Consider the following 17,440-nt stretch of genomic DNA (forward strand, 5'->3'; position numbering starts at 1 on the left):
ATGATTTACTTGGATTTTCCAGAAAAGTGATGGGCTAGGTTGGCATATTTTCCGGGTGAGATACAGAGAGGCAGAGAGGAGAGGACAGAAGCCATCAGCCTGACGCTTCCACACTGTGAGAGTCCCGAGGTCATGAAAGAGGCTGTCTCATGATGAGGCTGACCGACTGAGAGAATTGCTCGTTACCTGTAGGATTCCTCCTGCACTGAACTTCTCTAACATAAAGAAATGAGCACAGAAAGATTGATTTTTGAGTCTTCTACTTTAAGGGCATTTTTTGCATTTATTTTTATAATAAATAATAACTAAAAATATAAAAAATTCTTCATTTACCCTAAGAGGGAATAAAAGTTGACAGCTGTATGGACTTGCTTACTCAGTGGGAAAACGCTAGAAGGTCTTCCCACCTGGCTATTCCATATCGCTTGGATCCTGAGTGTCTTCTCTAAGGTACATCTTTGCTTCAGAGGAAACAGAAATGTCAGGGTAAGGAATTAGAATTTAAAACACAACCTAAATCTTTCAATTGTCTAAGAACAGTGTTATGAAAAGAACTTCTCTGGTGAGAATATTTATTCACTGTATAACCTTAAAATGTAAATTCTATTGATCATAATTTAAAAAATAGTTCATTTGATTTTACCAGTAATTAAATCTTATTAATATTTAAAGATTATCAATTATTTAATACTTATATTCTTTAATTGTTGACCAAGTAATACCACGTTTATTGAGAACTCTCTGGGCTAAGGCCCTAACAGATATTATCTGAATTAAACCTCTAGACTTATGAAGTAGAATTTGAGGGCTAACATATGGAATGTGCTTAAAACAGTGCTTGGCATATAGCAAGTGCTCAACAGACATTAACTATTATAAAATGATTATTTTCTTTGCCCAGACTTAGAGGGGTCAATACTTTTTCTTGTTAGTAGAGAACTAGCTTTTGAGCCAGGCTCTCTGACCCCAAAACCCCTATTAGGCATTGCTCCCTTGCAAGTTGGTAAAATTACATAAATTTTCATTCTTGTATTCCTCCAAATCCTGGACTATAAGTTTGTCCATCTCTCCCTCAGGGGCCTGGTCTGGGTGGTTGGGAGGTCTGAGGTCCAGACCTGACCCTATTGTCTGTGTGGTCAAGTTACCCACCAGCTCCCAGCCTGTTTGCCCTTTGTACACAATTAAATCATGTCATCTGAAGTCTTCTTCTACATAGACCGTCAGTAATTCCCCATCCCTTTCTACTTCTCCTATTCCCACTGCTTTGATTCCCAAATGCACTAAGAGCCAAATAAGCAAAGAGAATAAAAAATGCAGGCTTCAGCAAACCACATAGCATCATATGGTAAGCAAGTTTAACCTCTGAAAAGCTTTTGGTTTAATGGTTTAGACGAAAAAAAAAAAAGAAATGATTGAAAGAAGAATATGTGCTTGAGAATTTAATGATTTTGAAGCCTTACGAATATAATCTCCCTGCTGAAAGAGCTACTTTCTGAAGGGGAGGGGTGGAGGGGAGAGAAAAACTCAACAGGCTCTCAATGGCTCATTTATTTGTCTGTTATTTTTAGCTGCAGTTTCACTTGTTCCAGATGAAGAGCTGATCACAAACGTGCTATTTATTCACAGGTTTGAGATAATAATGGCACGTTTTCTCTTAAAATTTCATGAGTGTCCTAAACCATGAAGAAAGATCATTCTTAAGACTTTTTTGTACAGTGGCTTTGCTTTTTTATACAGAGGACCAAGTTGCAGGAATTTAGTATTAATATGGAATGAAGAGGGGAAAACAGCGTGCTAGTAACCTGGACACAGCCCTAAACACTGCTAAGCAACAACTTAACAGTTTTTAATAGTACTTTCTATTGGAGAAGATGTGTAACCTAAGGCTGATCACAGAGGCTTGGCGGCTTAGCTCCTAATCTATCCTGTCGCATCACTTCCTGAGTGACCGTGGGCAAGTCACTAAACTTCTGATGCTCTTAGTTTTTGCATCTGTTATGTGAGGACAATTAAAGACACTTCAGAAAGTTGTTCCAAATTTCAAATAAGAAAATGTTCAAAAGGGCTAACATCTTAAGAGAGTAGGTAATCGAGAGGTGATGGCTATTATTATGAGAATGCAGTACAATTTAAACAATATGGTTTCCATCTTAACATTTTCTTGGTCTCTGCACAACATCTGGCCATTTCTCTTTATCTGTGTTTGTGAGGCTCCATTCTTATTTTTCTCCTCCTCCTTCTCTCATCTCCTCCTTTAGTCCATATTTGGTCAATAGAGGTTCATTGACCTCTTTTGATGTTTGACACTGGAAATATTAAGATGAACAAAAATGACTGCTGTGGCTTGGAAATTACACTCTAAGAGGGGAAGACAAGCACCTTCAGGACACTGATAAAGAAAGCATGTGCTTTGATCACAACAATCCTGGTCAGAGATCACCTAGGGTGGAGCGGTCCATTCTACCTGTGTGAGGTGTGGCAGGAGACTGGGCACCTGACCAGTGTGCTGAAAGGTGCATCTGAGTTGTCTGCAGATGTTGGGGAAGGTAAGGGGAACACATCTCTCTTTCTAACAAGCTTTTCCTCCCCTGATGCACTAAACAGGAGTATCCCCTTTGGGTCAGGCCTCAGTGTGTTGCTCTTTGCACTCCCCCCAATTGTTTTCCTGGGAGACCTCCCTGACTCTCAGGGCACTAATTTCGGCCTGGGGAAATGACTCACTGGTCAAGAGCTTCCTCTTTGACCTTTCTCTAAAGCTCGGCTTTTCACACTTCTAATTGTTAGTTATTACTTTTGGATCTCCAGCTGTCACCTTTGACTCTTTCGTGTCTGAACTCAAACCCTTCGCTCCCTAATTCCATTCCCTAAAGGATGGTTGACTTGCTGGCTTCTCTATTTGCAGTTAATGGCAGAAAAGTTCTCTGTTACCCTGTCTTGAAAGGTCTGTGCCATCTGGGATGCCTCTTCATCTATTTTTAGATTTATATTCTCTTCAAAGTTTAATTTTTCCTTTAATTCCCTAATTTTTGAGTGCACACTATGGACTAGACTCTGGGTCCTACAGTAGTGAACAACGCAGAGATGATCTCCATATGGTGTCCATCCACTCACTCATCCTTTCAAAGACTGCTTGTTGAGCACCTGCTGCTTTTACTGGGTGTTGTTTATTTACTGGGCAATTGGGGTGGACAAAATAAAAATAATGACAAAGTAAATAGTTTTGTTCTCATTCTCTTGGGGGATGCCAGGCCATAATCAAATAAATTTTCCATATTTGAATGTGTTCAGATAAAGAAAACTACTGTGACCACTGTGAAGATAAAGCCAGGGAAAGGAATAAAAAGGTAAGGGATGCTGTTTTGGGAAAGTATTTCCTGGCAGGCTTCTCTGAGGGTGACATTGAGCAGAGATCTGAATGAAGGGCGATGCCAGCCACGCACCCACCTGAGGGCAGAGCATCCCAGGCAGAGATCCCAGGAAAAACAAAAGCTCAAAGCAGAAACCTGTTTGTTGATTTTGAAGAACAGCAAGGAGCTCATAATTGCTGGCGCAGAGTGAGTGGTCGGGGAAGTGATGAGAAAGAACCTTTGATCTTTCACTGGAAAGAAATCCGTTGCTGAGCTGAGCGAGGCTGTGTAATGTCATGACGTTCTCTAAGGTTCTACAACATTTTTAATTATAATTTTTGGATGATTGTCAATAGCTTAAGTAGTGCTTAACTGTTAGCTTAAATTTTTATAGTAGCTTAAAAGTCCACCTCCCCACCGCACCCCCAAACACATGCACATCACGCTGGACTAGAAGTCAGAAGATTTTGTGTAATTTCACACACTTAATTTCATGTTGATTTAATCTGTGCCATAGCAAACTTTCTGAGAACCTTGCAGTCTTTTGTTTTCCACCATGGGATACAACAGCTTTCCATTACCTCGCAGGGAAGCTGAAATGCTGATGTAAAGCACAGTGAAGTGCTAACAAGAGACAATGATGCAAACTGGAAATAAAGGTAATGTGTGGAGACAAAAAGCTGGCATAGAAAGCTCAGTGGTTTAGTCTCAGTTTCGCAGAAAGTTTAATTAAATGTTAAGATAACATTTTCCTTTTAATGATGATTCTGGCTGGCTGCCTGGCATTTTGTGTATTTAGCCTCCTTTGACAAAATGGGCAAACTATTTCCAAAGTAGGAATAATCACATTTGATTATTCATAGGACACATTCTGTAATATGATTGTCTGTTTGGTTGGATGTGAAGCATTCTTGCATTACCTAGTATAATTTGGAATTCTTGTAATTGATTATTAGAAAAGTATTGGAAAATAATGGAGTTCTTTCAAGGTCTTGGAACAAAACAATTTTCCATTGTCAAGGAGAAGAAAAACACTTAAACAGCACGAGATCAAAGACATAGTTGGTTGGGAAGGTTGGGAAGGAAATGGTTAGCAGTGAATCTGTAATTCTTTCTCCCTCTTTACTGTGGAGGAGGGTAGGAAGGAATACTGCCAGAGAAGAAAGAAGGTGACATTGTCATGTCTCATTATAAACATATCAATGACTGACCTCCGGATAAACTGTATTTTTAAAGCAGGAGAGTCCTTATATATGAGATGCTTTTAGCAATGTGTACCTGATCTAACTAAGCTTCCTTCTGGTACATAACCATGGAACACAATGATTTGTAAATATCTCTGACAAATGTCACACATGCAAGTAACCAACTGAGTATACAATGGGAATGTTTCATGAGTAATAGGGCTCTTTTCTTTGAAGTTAATGTCACCATATATGTAATCTATAGACTTTGTATATTAACCTGGCCCCAAATGTATCCTAATGTGGCAAGAAGTGAACTAGGTAGGCAGTTTCAGATATTCCCTGCTTTTCTTGTGCTGCACAATTACTTGTATCCTGGAAACTATGTTGTATTTCAATGCAATCACAAGAATGATACAAAAGCACAGAGGACAATTCAGAAGCATCAAGCCATGCTTGTTTACTTCTGCCGTATCACACAGGTGTCAGCTGGCTGAAGAATGCCTTGAAAGTTGATCAGAGCTTTTTCCACATGAACAAGATAACCAAGTTTGATTCTAAAGTATAAAATGCAAGAGTTACAAAAACAAATATACTCAGGAAGTGCAATTATAGTATAACTTATGAGTGGTCGGCAATGATTTAAACAGAATCAAAGTAGACATATAAACAGAGGGCAGCTGATTAATTGCTATTTAATTGCTATGTAGATGTAATATAATGCTGTCATGTTGGTACGATCAGTGAGAGAAATGTGATTTTTAATGTTAGTAGGAGCAAAATATATAAAACACACACACATAGGAAAATGTTTGATGTGTATCTAGACCTCCCATTGACTTTGGATGATTTTTATGCAATAAAATCTGTAAATAGTTCAGATTTTGCCGTTCATCAGCTGGACTGCAGATTTGGCCGTGTATTGATTAGTATTGGTGCCTATCTTGGGTCTTTAGCAATATAAGAAAGTGGCAATTCTTATTTCCTGACTCTTCTCTTCTTTGGAAGAAACTGCTGGGAACAACAACCTTTTAAGATGTAGGCAGATGGACACTTAACTTGCAAAGGGACACACCTTCTCCATGGATGCTCTTCATCCTGGAGACTATGAGCCCTCATCTGGGTCTTTCAGGGCAGGAGTCCTTCTCAGGAAGCAGAGATAAGCGTAGTAGGGGTGGGCACGCATGCGAGGGGACTCATCTCAGGGATTCATGAGCCGGAGAGCTATGGAGGACTGATCAGGTTTATTCCAGTGACATCCTCCCTTTCCAATCTGACACTGGCAGGAGGGCAAGCCTGGTAGGATACAGGGACGGCGGATGCTGTTAGGGCTGATTGGGAATGTGGCGTTTACTCCAGACGACAAAGTTGAGAGGGTCGCTTAAATGAAGAACTGAAGGGAAAGAGAGGAGGTCTTAAGGCCAGAGATAAGGAGTAGGGACGGCAAGGCATTTTCAATACCCGAGGAGAGAAAAGGGAGTTTTGAACGCCTGATTAGATATTTTAAACATTTTAGACCCCTTCCATTTTTGGATAGAGATATTTAATACCTAATATGAAGGTTTGGGGTAATTACAATAATTCAGAAAAAAAAAAGATTGCTTGCCTAGTTTCAATAGTGCAGCATCACCCTTCATTCCACAGAATGTTCTAAGCTATTTTGGGTTTTCAGAGTCCTACTTTTTGGTTGGAAAAAAAAAAAAAAAAGGAAGGAAAGAAAAGGTACTGAAAAATCCTTCCAGGAGTTCTTCACACATAGCAGAAAGGATGCTCAAGGAACTGAGCTTTGGAGAACAGAATAGGACCAGCATATTGGTGTCTTAAACACTGTATATAGCAATTGCTGGCAGGAAAGAGAGGTGATGTGGAGTCCTGAATGAAGTCCTGACTTTTGGAATAAGAAGCTGAATCATATTTAAACTGCAAAGTAAGCCATAATGATAGTCTTAAACACAGCTTCCCACCTAGGACACTGAACTGATATTTTCCAAAGAATAAACTCGCCATGTAAGACTTGTAGCCCCACCCTCTCTGTTTCAGTGTGGACCAGGCTGCTTCAAAGGCAAGAGAAAATGCTCATCATTTCAACCTGTTTTTGCTGAAGGCAGAGGAAGTTAATCCCCACCGGCGCCCTCATTATCTGCGTCCTGGCCTCAGTGCAACCTTGACGCCTCCTAGAAGTCAATGTGTCTCAGGGAATGTGAAATGTTCCCATAGGCAGTCAGCAAAATGACCCCCCGTGGGAATTTCAGGGCTGGCTCTTTAGATGCAACTGGGCTGAGTCAGAATCGATGGATTTGGTACCCTGTTCTTAGCTCCTCTTCCCGGTGACCTCAATGACACCACCATTCATGGATGTCACGGTTCTGCTTAACTCTCAGTGCCAGGGAGTCCTGCTGACCTTGACTTTCACCTGTGTCTCAGCAGAGTTCATTTTCCCTCCTCCCTCTGCCTGTATATAAGCTCATCGTGTCTTCTCCCTACTTCCCCATCCACACCAGGTATGCTCCCCCTGGCATCCCAGATTCCCACTCTCCCTTTGCTCTAAGGAATTTTCTTTAGGACAGCTGGATTAACCATCTTCAAATATCACTTTTAGTAAGACAATTGTCTATTTCTTTTCTTAAAAATCCCCCTGCTTCTTCAATGCCTCTGATTACTCCTGCAGAAGGGCAATAGAACAAGACACTTTGTTGCTTGACACAACGTGAATAGAATAGTCTATTCTCCAGTACCAAAAGCTGAGCCTGAAAGTCACTGCCAGGCTGCTTGAGCAAAAGAGAGTGTTCAGAGAGCTCTGAGTGCTTTGCACTGCAGAGGGAAAAGCCTTGTGTCTTTCTTCTATAAAAAAGATGAACACGGCTTAGTTACACTGGTTTTGTTTTTAATTTTATTTATTTAGTTATATATTTTTAAAGACTTTTCTTCCTTTCAGGAAACAGTCTCTATAAATACAGAATACTGTAGCTATTTTCCATCATTTACTTCACGGAATTACTACTGGGGCTTCTGACTAAGAACAATATAATTCTGACCAGTAAAAAACGTCTTTAGAGATATGGATCAGATTTTGAAAAAGCCTCTCAATCTGTCTGCCCATGCCTGCGCACATTAATTCAATTGCTTTTGTTAATTACATGTCATCAAAAAGATATGAGCTTAGATGAAAATGTATTTCATAGCCTACGATGAAACATCAAGGGGCATCCATTCTGTTCTGCTTTGGATGTATCTGTGCCACTGTTGACAGCAAATTTAAGTCAGTTTAAAGGAGGCCAGTTATGCCAAAGAATGCTCTTGAAACTTCAAAGCGCTGATCAGATGTCATATTAAGATCAAACTTTGCCTCTGGGCGCCAGAAGTGTTTTCAGTCTGCTGCCTTTGATAAGTCCAAGCTTAAGGCGGATTTAATTAACATGACATTAAAAAGAGAAGGATATTTGAGGTGTTGATTTTTTCTCCAACAATTCTTACCTCACATGAATCCTGTTCAGAGACTTTGTTCCACTATGTGCCAAAAAGCAAATCTTCCATCTAAGAGCTAAAGCACTGATTGAAAATGTCCAGCCATTGTGGAAATATGACATTGACTATAATGCTTTCAAACTAGAGGAGAGTCTAACAGATAATTGACATAATTAAGGCCGTTTGGAAGCAATGTCCGGATTAGTTTTTAAATTCTAGTTAAAGAAATTTTGCCCTTGTGTAAAGGTCATTTATTTTGAATCAACTAATATTTATTGAGTATCAATTATGTGTTAAGGGCTTACACAAAGCTTTTTGTATGTAAACGTCACACCACCTTTTAAGATATCGGAGTCAGAGAACTCACATCGCTGTCCTAAGATCGCACAATAAAATGGGAAACCTGGAACTTAACCCTGGACTTTTGGATTCCAAGTCCAGGTTTGCTGCACAACATTTCACTAGAGATAATAGATTTTGATTCATTATAAAGAGAATATAAAGCTCTGTCACGTAGTGCTTAACAAACATAACAGGATAACATTTATAATAATTTGGCCCATTTAATGGAAAGTCCTTATTATTCAGTGTAACAATGGGGTTGTGTTTGTCTTGTAAGGAAGAATCATCCTATAAAAGGAGGAAACATCAGGCGACGTCTATGTGAGATACAACTTCAAGAGGTACCACAGGGAATTCTAGTGTCCCCCTCCCCACCAGCAACTCTCTTTCTCTTTTCAGCAATATTTGAAGTTCCATCATTTTAAATGCATTATTTTGTAGAATCACATTGTATGGATTAAAACTTCCCGTGGGTCTTGGTGCTCATTCAGTTAAGGTGACATAGAGGTTAGCTTACATTCCAGCGTAGGTGGACTGATACTTTGTAATGAGTAGAATTGTGAAGACATGTCCAGGCTGAGAAGACTCAGTTGTCAATGTCAGTTAAGGGAGGGGGCAACAGTGTTAGTTCAGCCATAGTAGTTAGTCGTAGTTAAGTAAAACCAGATTTGATTCATCACAGCTACATTAAGCTACAGAACCACTAACACTTCAGTGTGAATTTATCTGATGACTTTCTTAGCACTCAGAAGAAGGGAAGAAGGAAGAGAAAAAATAATTCTGAAGCTAGAGCTAGGAAAATCATATAACACTGGATACCAGTGGACTTTTGAGAACAAAGAGGGAGTGTCTATCAATAAAATGCCAGGACAATATATGTAGCTATGACTGGATGGTATGGTCATCTGAGCTCTGGGGAAAGAAAGTCCCTCACTGATAAAAATTTATATTAAGGAGTTCCTCCTTCAAATAAGTCCACCAAAGTCTTTTTTCCTGATGATATTTTTTTTCCACAGTTATGGCTTCCACAGTGACCATATTTTCCCAACAGCAACAAGAAGCTGAAGCAATTACACCTGGGTTGGATTCCCAAAACCCTTAGAGATTTACTATGATGCACACAGATTCCATTCAATTTGCAACTTTTTCAGAAGCCAATTATCCAACGAATGCATTACCTTCTGGACCCTTGCTTTATTTCTTCCACTGGTTATTTTAACAATATGTCATCTCTGATAAGGAAGTTTGATGGGGAAGAAGATGAAGCTATTACATGAAATGAGTTTGGGGAATTACCGATAGATTTCAATGATCTGTGCTACTCTGATTGAAGTCTGATCGACTGTGAAGAGTGGTGATTCAGCTGGACAGCCTTGCTATTTCTAAGATAGAGAGAGAGCTGTCCTCGTTCCATTTGCTACTTTTGTACAGAACATACATTATATGTCCATTTATGAACATACAGATCCTCATTTCTCCAGTCCTGTTATCTGTGATTAATACAATTAAAAACACTTAAATCAGTTTGCAGTAATACATACCAATACAATAAAGGCATGAAACTCAATATTCATGCATTTCATTGATGGCCTATGCTCTTGATGCAAAGAAGAAGAAACACTGGAGAGCTAGTTTTTTGAAGGCAAGGAAAACAACTGTAGCCCATATGGTGTATGATGTGTGGCACACACGGCTACTAACCACCTTTAAATGTAATTATTATGTAAGCTTAAGAGAATATTTAAAATGAAAACGCCACACTAGGAATATTAGAAAATTACTGCCATCACACATAGGTGCTGACTTCTCCTGCCTTAATTTGTAGCAACTTTTCCTAAATTTGGTTGGATATTCTCTTCACTCATTCAAACCTTAATCATGCTTCAAAGTCCAAATTAAGATCCGCTCATCTTTCAGGTCCAGGCTCTCTGTGCTTAACTATTAATACCCATAATACTCAGTTGTTACTTAATTTATATTATCTTGTGATATCACTGCATAGTCATTTTACATAATTATTTAACTTATGAATTATTGCTTGACTTTTCACATGAGAATCCAGTATTATTATCTCCCAAGCTAGACTGTAAATTCTTCAAGAGAAGGGGCCATTTGTGATCTATCCTTGTGTCTCTCCTCAAGACTGAACATAATTTTAAATGTATTTAGTTTGGAACTGTATGAAATTACCTTTATTTGATCAAATTTGATCCATTAAAAGTCAATTTCTTATGGTTCAACCTACTCATAGTTGCTCTAGAAATAATTGTGGAAAAAGTAGAATTAGATTTAAAACTTTAATTTCATATATATATATAAATTCATATATATTTATGGCCTAAGATCACACAATAAAATGGGAAACCTGGAACTTAACCCTGGACTTTCGGATTCTAAGTCTAGGTTTGTCACACAACATTTCACTAGAGATAACAGATTTTGATTCATTATAAAGAGAATATAAAGATCTGTCACGTAGTGCTTAACAAACATAACAGGATAACATTTATAATAATTTGGCCCATTTAATGGAAAGTCCCTATTATTCAGTGTAACAGTGAGGGTTGTATTTGTCTTGTAAGGAGGAATCATCCTATAAAAGGAGGGAACATCAGGCGACGTCTATGTGAGATACAACTTCAAGAGGTACCACAGGGAATTCTAGTGTCCCCCTCCCCACCAGCAACTCTCTTTCTCTTTTCAGCAATATTTGAAGTTCCATCATTTTAAATGCACTATTTTGGAGAATCACATTGTATGGATTAAAAATTCCCATAGGTCTTGGTGCTCATATATATATTTATATATATATGAATAAATATATGTATGAATATATTCATATATATATGAAGTCATTTAGAATAGATGATTGAGTCTTGGTTTCATTTTTTCTAGTAGATATCAAGTGCCAAATAGCTCTTTTTAGTTCAGTAGTTTCCAAATATGACTTTTAAAAAATGAATATAAATACCTCTCTTCTAGGGAGATAAGTGTAACTGAGATAGCAGATCATAAAATACACTCTCAGCATGGTAATGTCAATATTGAATTTTTTCTGGCACTGTTTTCTTGCTGATAAAATCATTCTGTAGAATAATATTAGTCATAGGTGATCTTTATTTTGAGGGCTTACAATATGCCAAGCACTGTTCCAAATATGTCACATTTATTAACTTACTGAATCCTCACCTCAACCCTGTGAAATGGGTAATATTATCATCTTCTATTTTCAGATCAGCAAATTGAGGCATGAAGAGGTCATTTGCTTCAGATCACACAATTAGTAATGATAGAACTGGATGTCAAATTCAGGCAGTGTGGCCTCAATCCTTCTTTTAAGTACAACAGGGATTCAAATCAATAAAAAATAATTATTTTAAAATTAGAGTAAATTAAAAATTATTTAGTCGTATGAAAGATCTAGCATCTGGTGAACACTTTCTGATTTAGAGTTACAGAGTTGAATAGACAATACATAGGGTTTGAAAACCTGCAGCTTTAGTTCTTTCATAAGTAATTCAAAATCACTTTGACTTATAATACTTCAGTGTTTTGCATTAAAAACTGGAATTTATAGCACTGACTCCTCTATAAGAATTTTATAAAAGAAGAAAGAATAGGATCATATAATACATTATAATAAGAACCCTTAGTTAATCAGACAGGCTCATTTTTATATTTTGTTATGAATATATGCACACAAATACTTTTATAAAATTATGTTTAATGTTATTTTTTATTTCAATGAATGTTCTCTAATGCTGATATTTGTTTTCCTTGGTACTTGAAAACTACAAAATTGCACAAGCAGAGAATACATAAGGCTGCTTAACTGGGTACAGATATATACATAATATACAATGTACATTATGTATACATAAGTACATATACATATACACATATACAATAAGTTTAGTAAAAGAATTCGTCTTAATTTATATCTCTAAGTACTTTTTATAATTTAACTTTTTTTTATGGTAAATGAACTAATCCAATGTGATTTCCCCTAAGTTTTCATGGAAAGAAACACACTTTCCTCTGGACTTTAATATCAAATAGTACAAAAGAATTAGATGGGGAACTCGGCATTTTGTTTTAAATTTTGGGACCTCCAGTTGGATTGTCTGGAAAAATGAGACAGTTAAATCAGATGATTTTATGTTGTTCAAGTGACAACTTTCTGCAAGTGTCTTAAAGCAAGGTTTACTTATCAGTTCTAAAGTCTATATTCCAGAAAAAGCAATTCTGTTTCTCCTAAAAAAATAACCAAGCTTACCTTTCCATTTAAGAAAAGAGCAAAAGGAGAACCTCCAGGAATCTTTCTTAGATACAGACTTAGGAGCTTAATATAATAAGCTGAGCTATTCAAAACTCGTGAAGATTTTTCTAAAAGGAGTTTCAAGAAGAAATGGTTGCCCATGGCTAAGTGTGGGAAGAGATACTAGAAGAGGTTGGAGATATAGGTGTGGTGTTGGAGGCTTAGTATGTTTTAATCAGGCATTTATGAAATGCTTGAGTTTTCTGATCATTTCCAGGAATTACATTTCTAATGTCATCAGAGGGTTATCCTGGAAAGCAAATTGTGGGTGATTGTGTCATTTGTTTTAGTTGCTGTTTCTGCTTTAGAAAAAGTACTTGAAAAATCAAACTAAACTAGTGTTCAAGTTCAGTCGGAGAGAAGAGTGGTGTTAGGCAGGGTTACCTTCTTACATGCCTTGATGGAGCTACCCAGGCTACTTCCGGAGCTGCCACCAGCGCTGCCCTGCTGTGCTTCCGGAACCTCATACATCAGGGGTGACTCCAAGTTGCTGCTCGTGCCCCAAAACACAAAAAGAGAACACATTCCAGTGAGTCATCTACATATTCTGAAAAGAAGAAGCACTATGTTGTCTCTAGAGAAGCAGCACATTTGCTGCTACAGAATGAGGCAAAGATGGCAGGAACACAAAACTCATGTATTTATTAAAATGAGTTCAAATTGACATTAAAAGAACTTCTGTCAAGATACAGTGCAGCCTTATAACTGGCTCCTAACGCATAAGGCTGCAGATACCTCCCTGGGACATTTTCCTTTGATTTTGACAAGTGTTGACAGTATTTATTAAGCACATCCTTTCAGACTGATTTCATGCTGAAACTGCTAAATGCGTTTCAATGAGGAGGAAGATCAAGGTGGGAGAGAAGATACAAAAGCAGAATTTAAAGTAGTGACTTTAAAAATATTACAGGAAGAGAAGGAGACTCTCTTGCAGAACACTGTCATATATGAATGAGGTTCTGAGTTTCCATCATACCACAGTCACTAATGATTCATGCAGTGTGAATAAGTAGGTCACCACCAGTAGTGAAAATGGCTTAGGGAATATTCAGTTATTTCACCAGAGTAAAGTGTCCAGTTACTGGAAATCAAGTTGTCTGTATGTTGCTACTTAAGGTTTGGTCTGTGAACAAGCAGCGTTGATACTGCTTGGAAACTTGTTAGACACCCAGGAGATCAAGTTCCACCCTGGAACTACTGAATCAGAATCTTCACTCTGATATCAAACTCAGGGGATTCATATGCCCATTGAAACTTGATAAGCATGTATTTGACATATTAAACTAAATATGTGCTCCCTTTTGCCCCTGAGCCATTGCACATGATATTACTTCTTTTAGAAACATCCTTCCCAGGTCCCCTCCCTCCTCCTGGGTGATTCCTACTCTATCCTTTGGGTCTTTATTTATAAATCATGTCTTGCATCTCCCTCCCCCCTTCTCTCTGCCAAAGAGGCCATGACTCCTCTCCAGTGCACGCATTGCCCAGTGCACACACAAATGCACACACTCTCACCTCTCCCCAACTCACATATTCCCACCCTCAACCTGACTCAAGAAATGAGATAGACACTCTTCTTGTGTGTTCCAACAGCACTCTGAACCTTGTCCTGCTATAGCCTTTGTCAAAATGATATATAATTATGTGGTGTTTGTCTCCCCATTGAGTCTCTAGGTACTGGAAGAGCAGGAGCCCCTTAGGACCGAGGGTGGAGCTAGGCAGGGATGGATGCTCAGTTAGTATTTATTAATGTTGTTTGTTCTTATCTTTCTGAGCATCCTGGCTGACCTCAAAAGATTATGCACAAAAGGGTATTTGAATTTGATGCTAATTTTTTTGCAGTGGTGACAGATGGTGAGATAAGCCACATCCGAGAAGATAATTTAAAGGATTTCCCGGGATAGTTCTAACGAAAAGGGATCCTGCTGCTATTGTTGCTAAAGAGTCAAGTAAACACAGTGAAAGTGAGACAATTTTAACAGATTCTAAGAGGTAAGATTTATTCTTACCTTCTCCTCACTTAAAGAATGCTTTCAGTCAAATACAGTAATTACCAGTGGTCTGATTGTTTCAATTCTATTAAGGATATCTACTCTTGAGTTTTATACTAAATCCTTTAATCTTGACACTGAAAAGAAAAATAAAAGCTCACATCTATCAGAAGAGGTTTTGAGCAAGGTATCAAGTTGCTCTAGTTAAAGACACTTTAAAAACATGCCACAACCTAGAATTTAGAGGGTTTTAAACTACACATTTGTGTAGTTCAAAATGAAAGTTTGCTAAACTGAATGTCCTTATTTTACCCTGAGCTAAAGGGATTAACTTGTTAGATGAAGCTTAGAGGTTTAGGTCAGTCTTTCAAAAACTGATTTCTTTGGAAACATAAACTCCAAACCCAAAGAAATCTTGAGAAAGAACAAAGCTGGAGGCTTCATACACCCTGATTGCAACATATATTACAAACCTATAAAACAGTGTGATCTTGGCAGAAAAACAAACACACAGATCTGTGGAACAGAATAGAGAGCCCAGAAATAAATGCACACATATAGGGTCAATTAATTTATGACAAAGGAGCCAAGAATTTACAAGGGGGAAAAGACAGTCTCTCTTCAATAAATGGTGTTGGGAAATTGAACAGCCACATGTAAAAGAATGAAACTGAACCACTACCTTATACCATATACAAAAATTAACTCAAAATGGGTTAAAGACCTGAATATAAGACGTGAAACCATAAAACTCCTAGAAGAAAATATAGGCAGTATGTTCACAGATAATTTTTTAAAAATCTGACGCCAAAAGCAAAAACAAGCAAACAAACAAACAAAAAAAAGCAAAAATAAGCAAATGGGACCATGTCAAAACAAAAAGCTTCCACACAGCAAAGGAAACCATCAACAGAATTGATACCTATTGAATAGGAAACATTTTTGTAAATCATATATCTGATAAAAGGTTAATATCCAAAATATAGGAAGAACTCATACAACTCTATAGTGAAAAAACAAACAACCCAATTAAAAAGTAGGCAGTAGATATGAGTAAACTTTTTTCCAGAGAATGCATACAGATGGCCAACAGGTACATGAAAAAATGCTCTACATCATTAATCATCAGGGGAATGCAAATCAAATAAATAATGAGATATTACCTCATACTCGATAGACTGGTTATAATCGAAAGGCGTAGTAACAACTGTTGAAGAGAATGTGAACAAAAGGGAATTCTCCTACACTGTTGGTGGGATGTAAACTGGTGCAGCCACTATGGAAAACAGTATGCAGTTTCCTCAAAACATTAAAAATGAAACTACCATATGATCCAGCAATTCTACTTCCGGATATTACTCAGAAAACAAAAATACTAATTTGAAAATGTATCTTCACCCCAAGTTCATTGCAGCACTGTTTATAATAGCCAAGATATGGAAACAACTTAAGTGTTCATCAGTGAACGGATGGATGCAAAAATACACACACACACTGGGGTATTAGTCAGCCATGAAAATGAATGAAATCTTGCCTTTTTCAGCAACATGGATGGACCTTGAGGACATTGTGCTGCGTGAAACAAATCAGGTAGAGAAAGACAAATGCCATAAAATCTATTTTGTGAAATCTAAAATACGTACACGTGTGTGTGTGTGTGTGTGTGTGTGTGTATTTTTTTAACAAGAGGGAGATGGGGGTGGGAGAAATGGGTGAATCGTTTATATTTTTTATTAAATTTTAAATAAATTGAATTTAAAAAACCTGATTTGCTTTAAAAATCACTTGATGTGTTAATTTCTTTTACCTTCATCTTATGACCAGTCTATTGACAAATACACCCTCCTTGACCAAACTTTAGTCAGGTTCCTCTGAGTCACCTTTCACCTGGATCTTGACCTTGGCCTGCTGAGCTCAGTTTTTTCAGTTTAGCAAGATTCCCAACCCTTGATATTTGATCAAGATCCTCATCCCTCACCCTTAATATCTACATACTTGGTCAGCCAATAGCAAGAATCCTGTCAGGCCATTTTAGCAAGGATTCCCCCTACTCTTGATATCTCCTCTTATTAATTTTGCAACCACTGACCCCCTCCCTCTGTCCAATGTTTATAAGTCTTCAATTGTTCTCTTTGTATTTGGATCTGAGATCAGTTCTATACTGATATCTCTCTCCCCTATTGCAGTGGCCCAAATAAAATGTCTTGTATCTTTGACAAGTCTCAGGTGCAAAATTTTTCTTCTACACTGTACAGTCTTCTACTCCATCTCTGTAAGAAATTCACTGTTTTTCCTTCTACACTCATGTTTTTCTTTTCTAGGTTGAAGATATCAGAGCATGATTTTCTTATCATGTCATCTATGCAAATCCAATAGGTCACCATCTTATCAGTGGCTGGAAGACCTACAAAGTCCCCATTAAGACTGTAGGATTTTAATAAATGTACCAGAGGAAACAACTATCTAACCTTGAAAATATTTCAAAACCATTGTTATGTGTCCTGTTTTAATATTGAAAGGCAGCTGAGTAACTGTAGAATGGTGAATTCCAGACCTTTTGATTTCCTGGACCAGTAAAACAACGACAACAATAACATTAGAAAGCAGCCAATCTTTTATTTTCCCAAATAAGGACATTTAAAATCCCTTATGACCTCTGCTCTCACCTTCGTTTTTCAAAGAAAGGATATTTAAACAATATAAGGAAACAATAATATATTATCTAAGAACGAAGAATATTTCTTTTTAAGAAAAGACAGTTGACAAACTTTACTATCATTTTGCCCTCAGATC

General features: G+C 37.6%; 1 protein-coding gene across 1 annotated transcript in view; it reads right to left on the bottom strand.

Annotated features, from left to right (window-relative positions):
- Positions 1-17,440, bottom strand: part of SPHKAP (SPHK1 interactor, AKAP domain containing) — a 136,370-nt gene that overhangs the window by 90,204 nt on the left and 28,726 nt on the right. The window contains exon 2 of the mRNA XM_006207964.4: positions 13,041-13,146. Coding sequence (XP_006208026.3) covers positions 13,041-13,146 — 106 coding nt within the window. The remainder of the gene's footprint in view (positions 1-13,040; positions 13,147-17,440) is intronic.

Source organism: Vicugna pacos, chromosome 5, assembly GCF_048564905.1.
Source record: "Vicugna pacos chromosome 5, VicPac4, whole genome shotgun sequence".
In the NCBI taxonomy this organism is placed as follows: Eukaryota; Metazoa; Chordata; class Mammalia; order Artiodactyla; family Camelidae; genus Vicugna; species Vicugna pacos.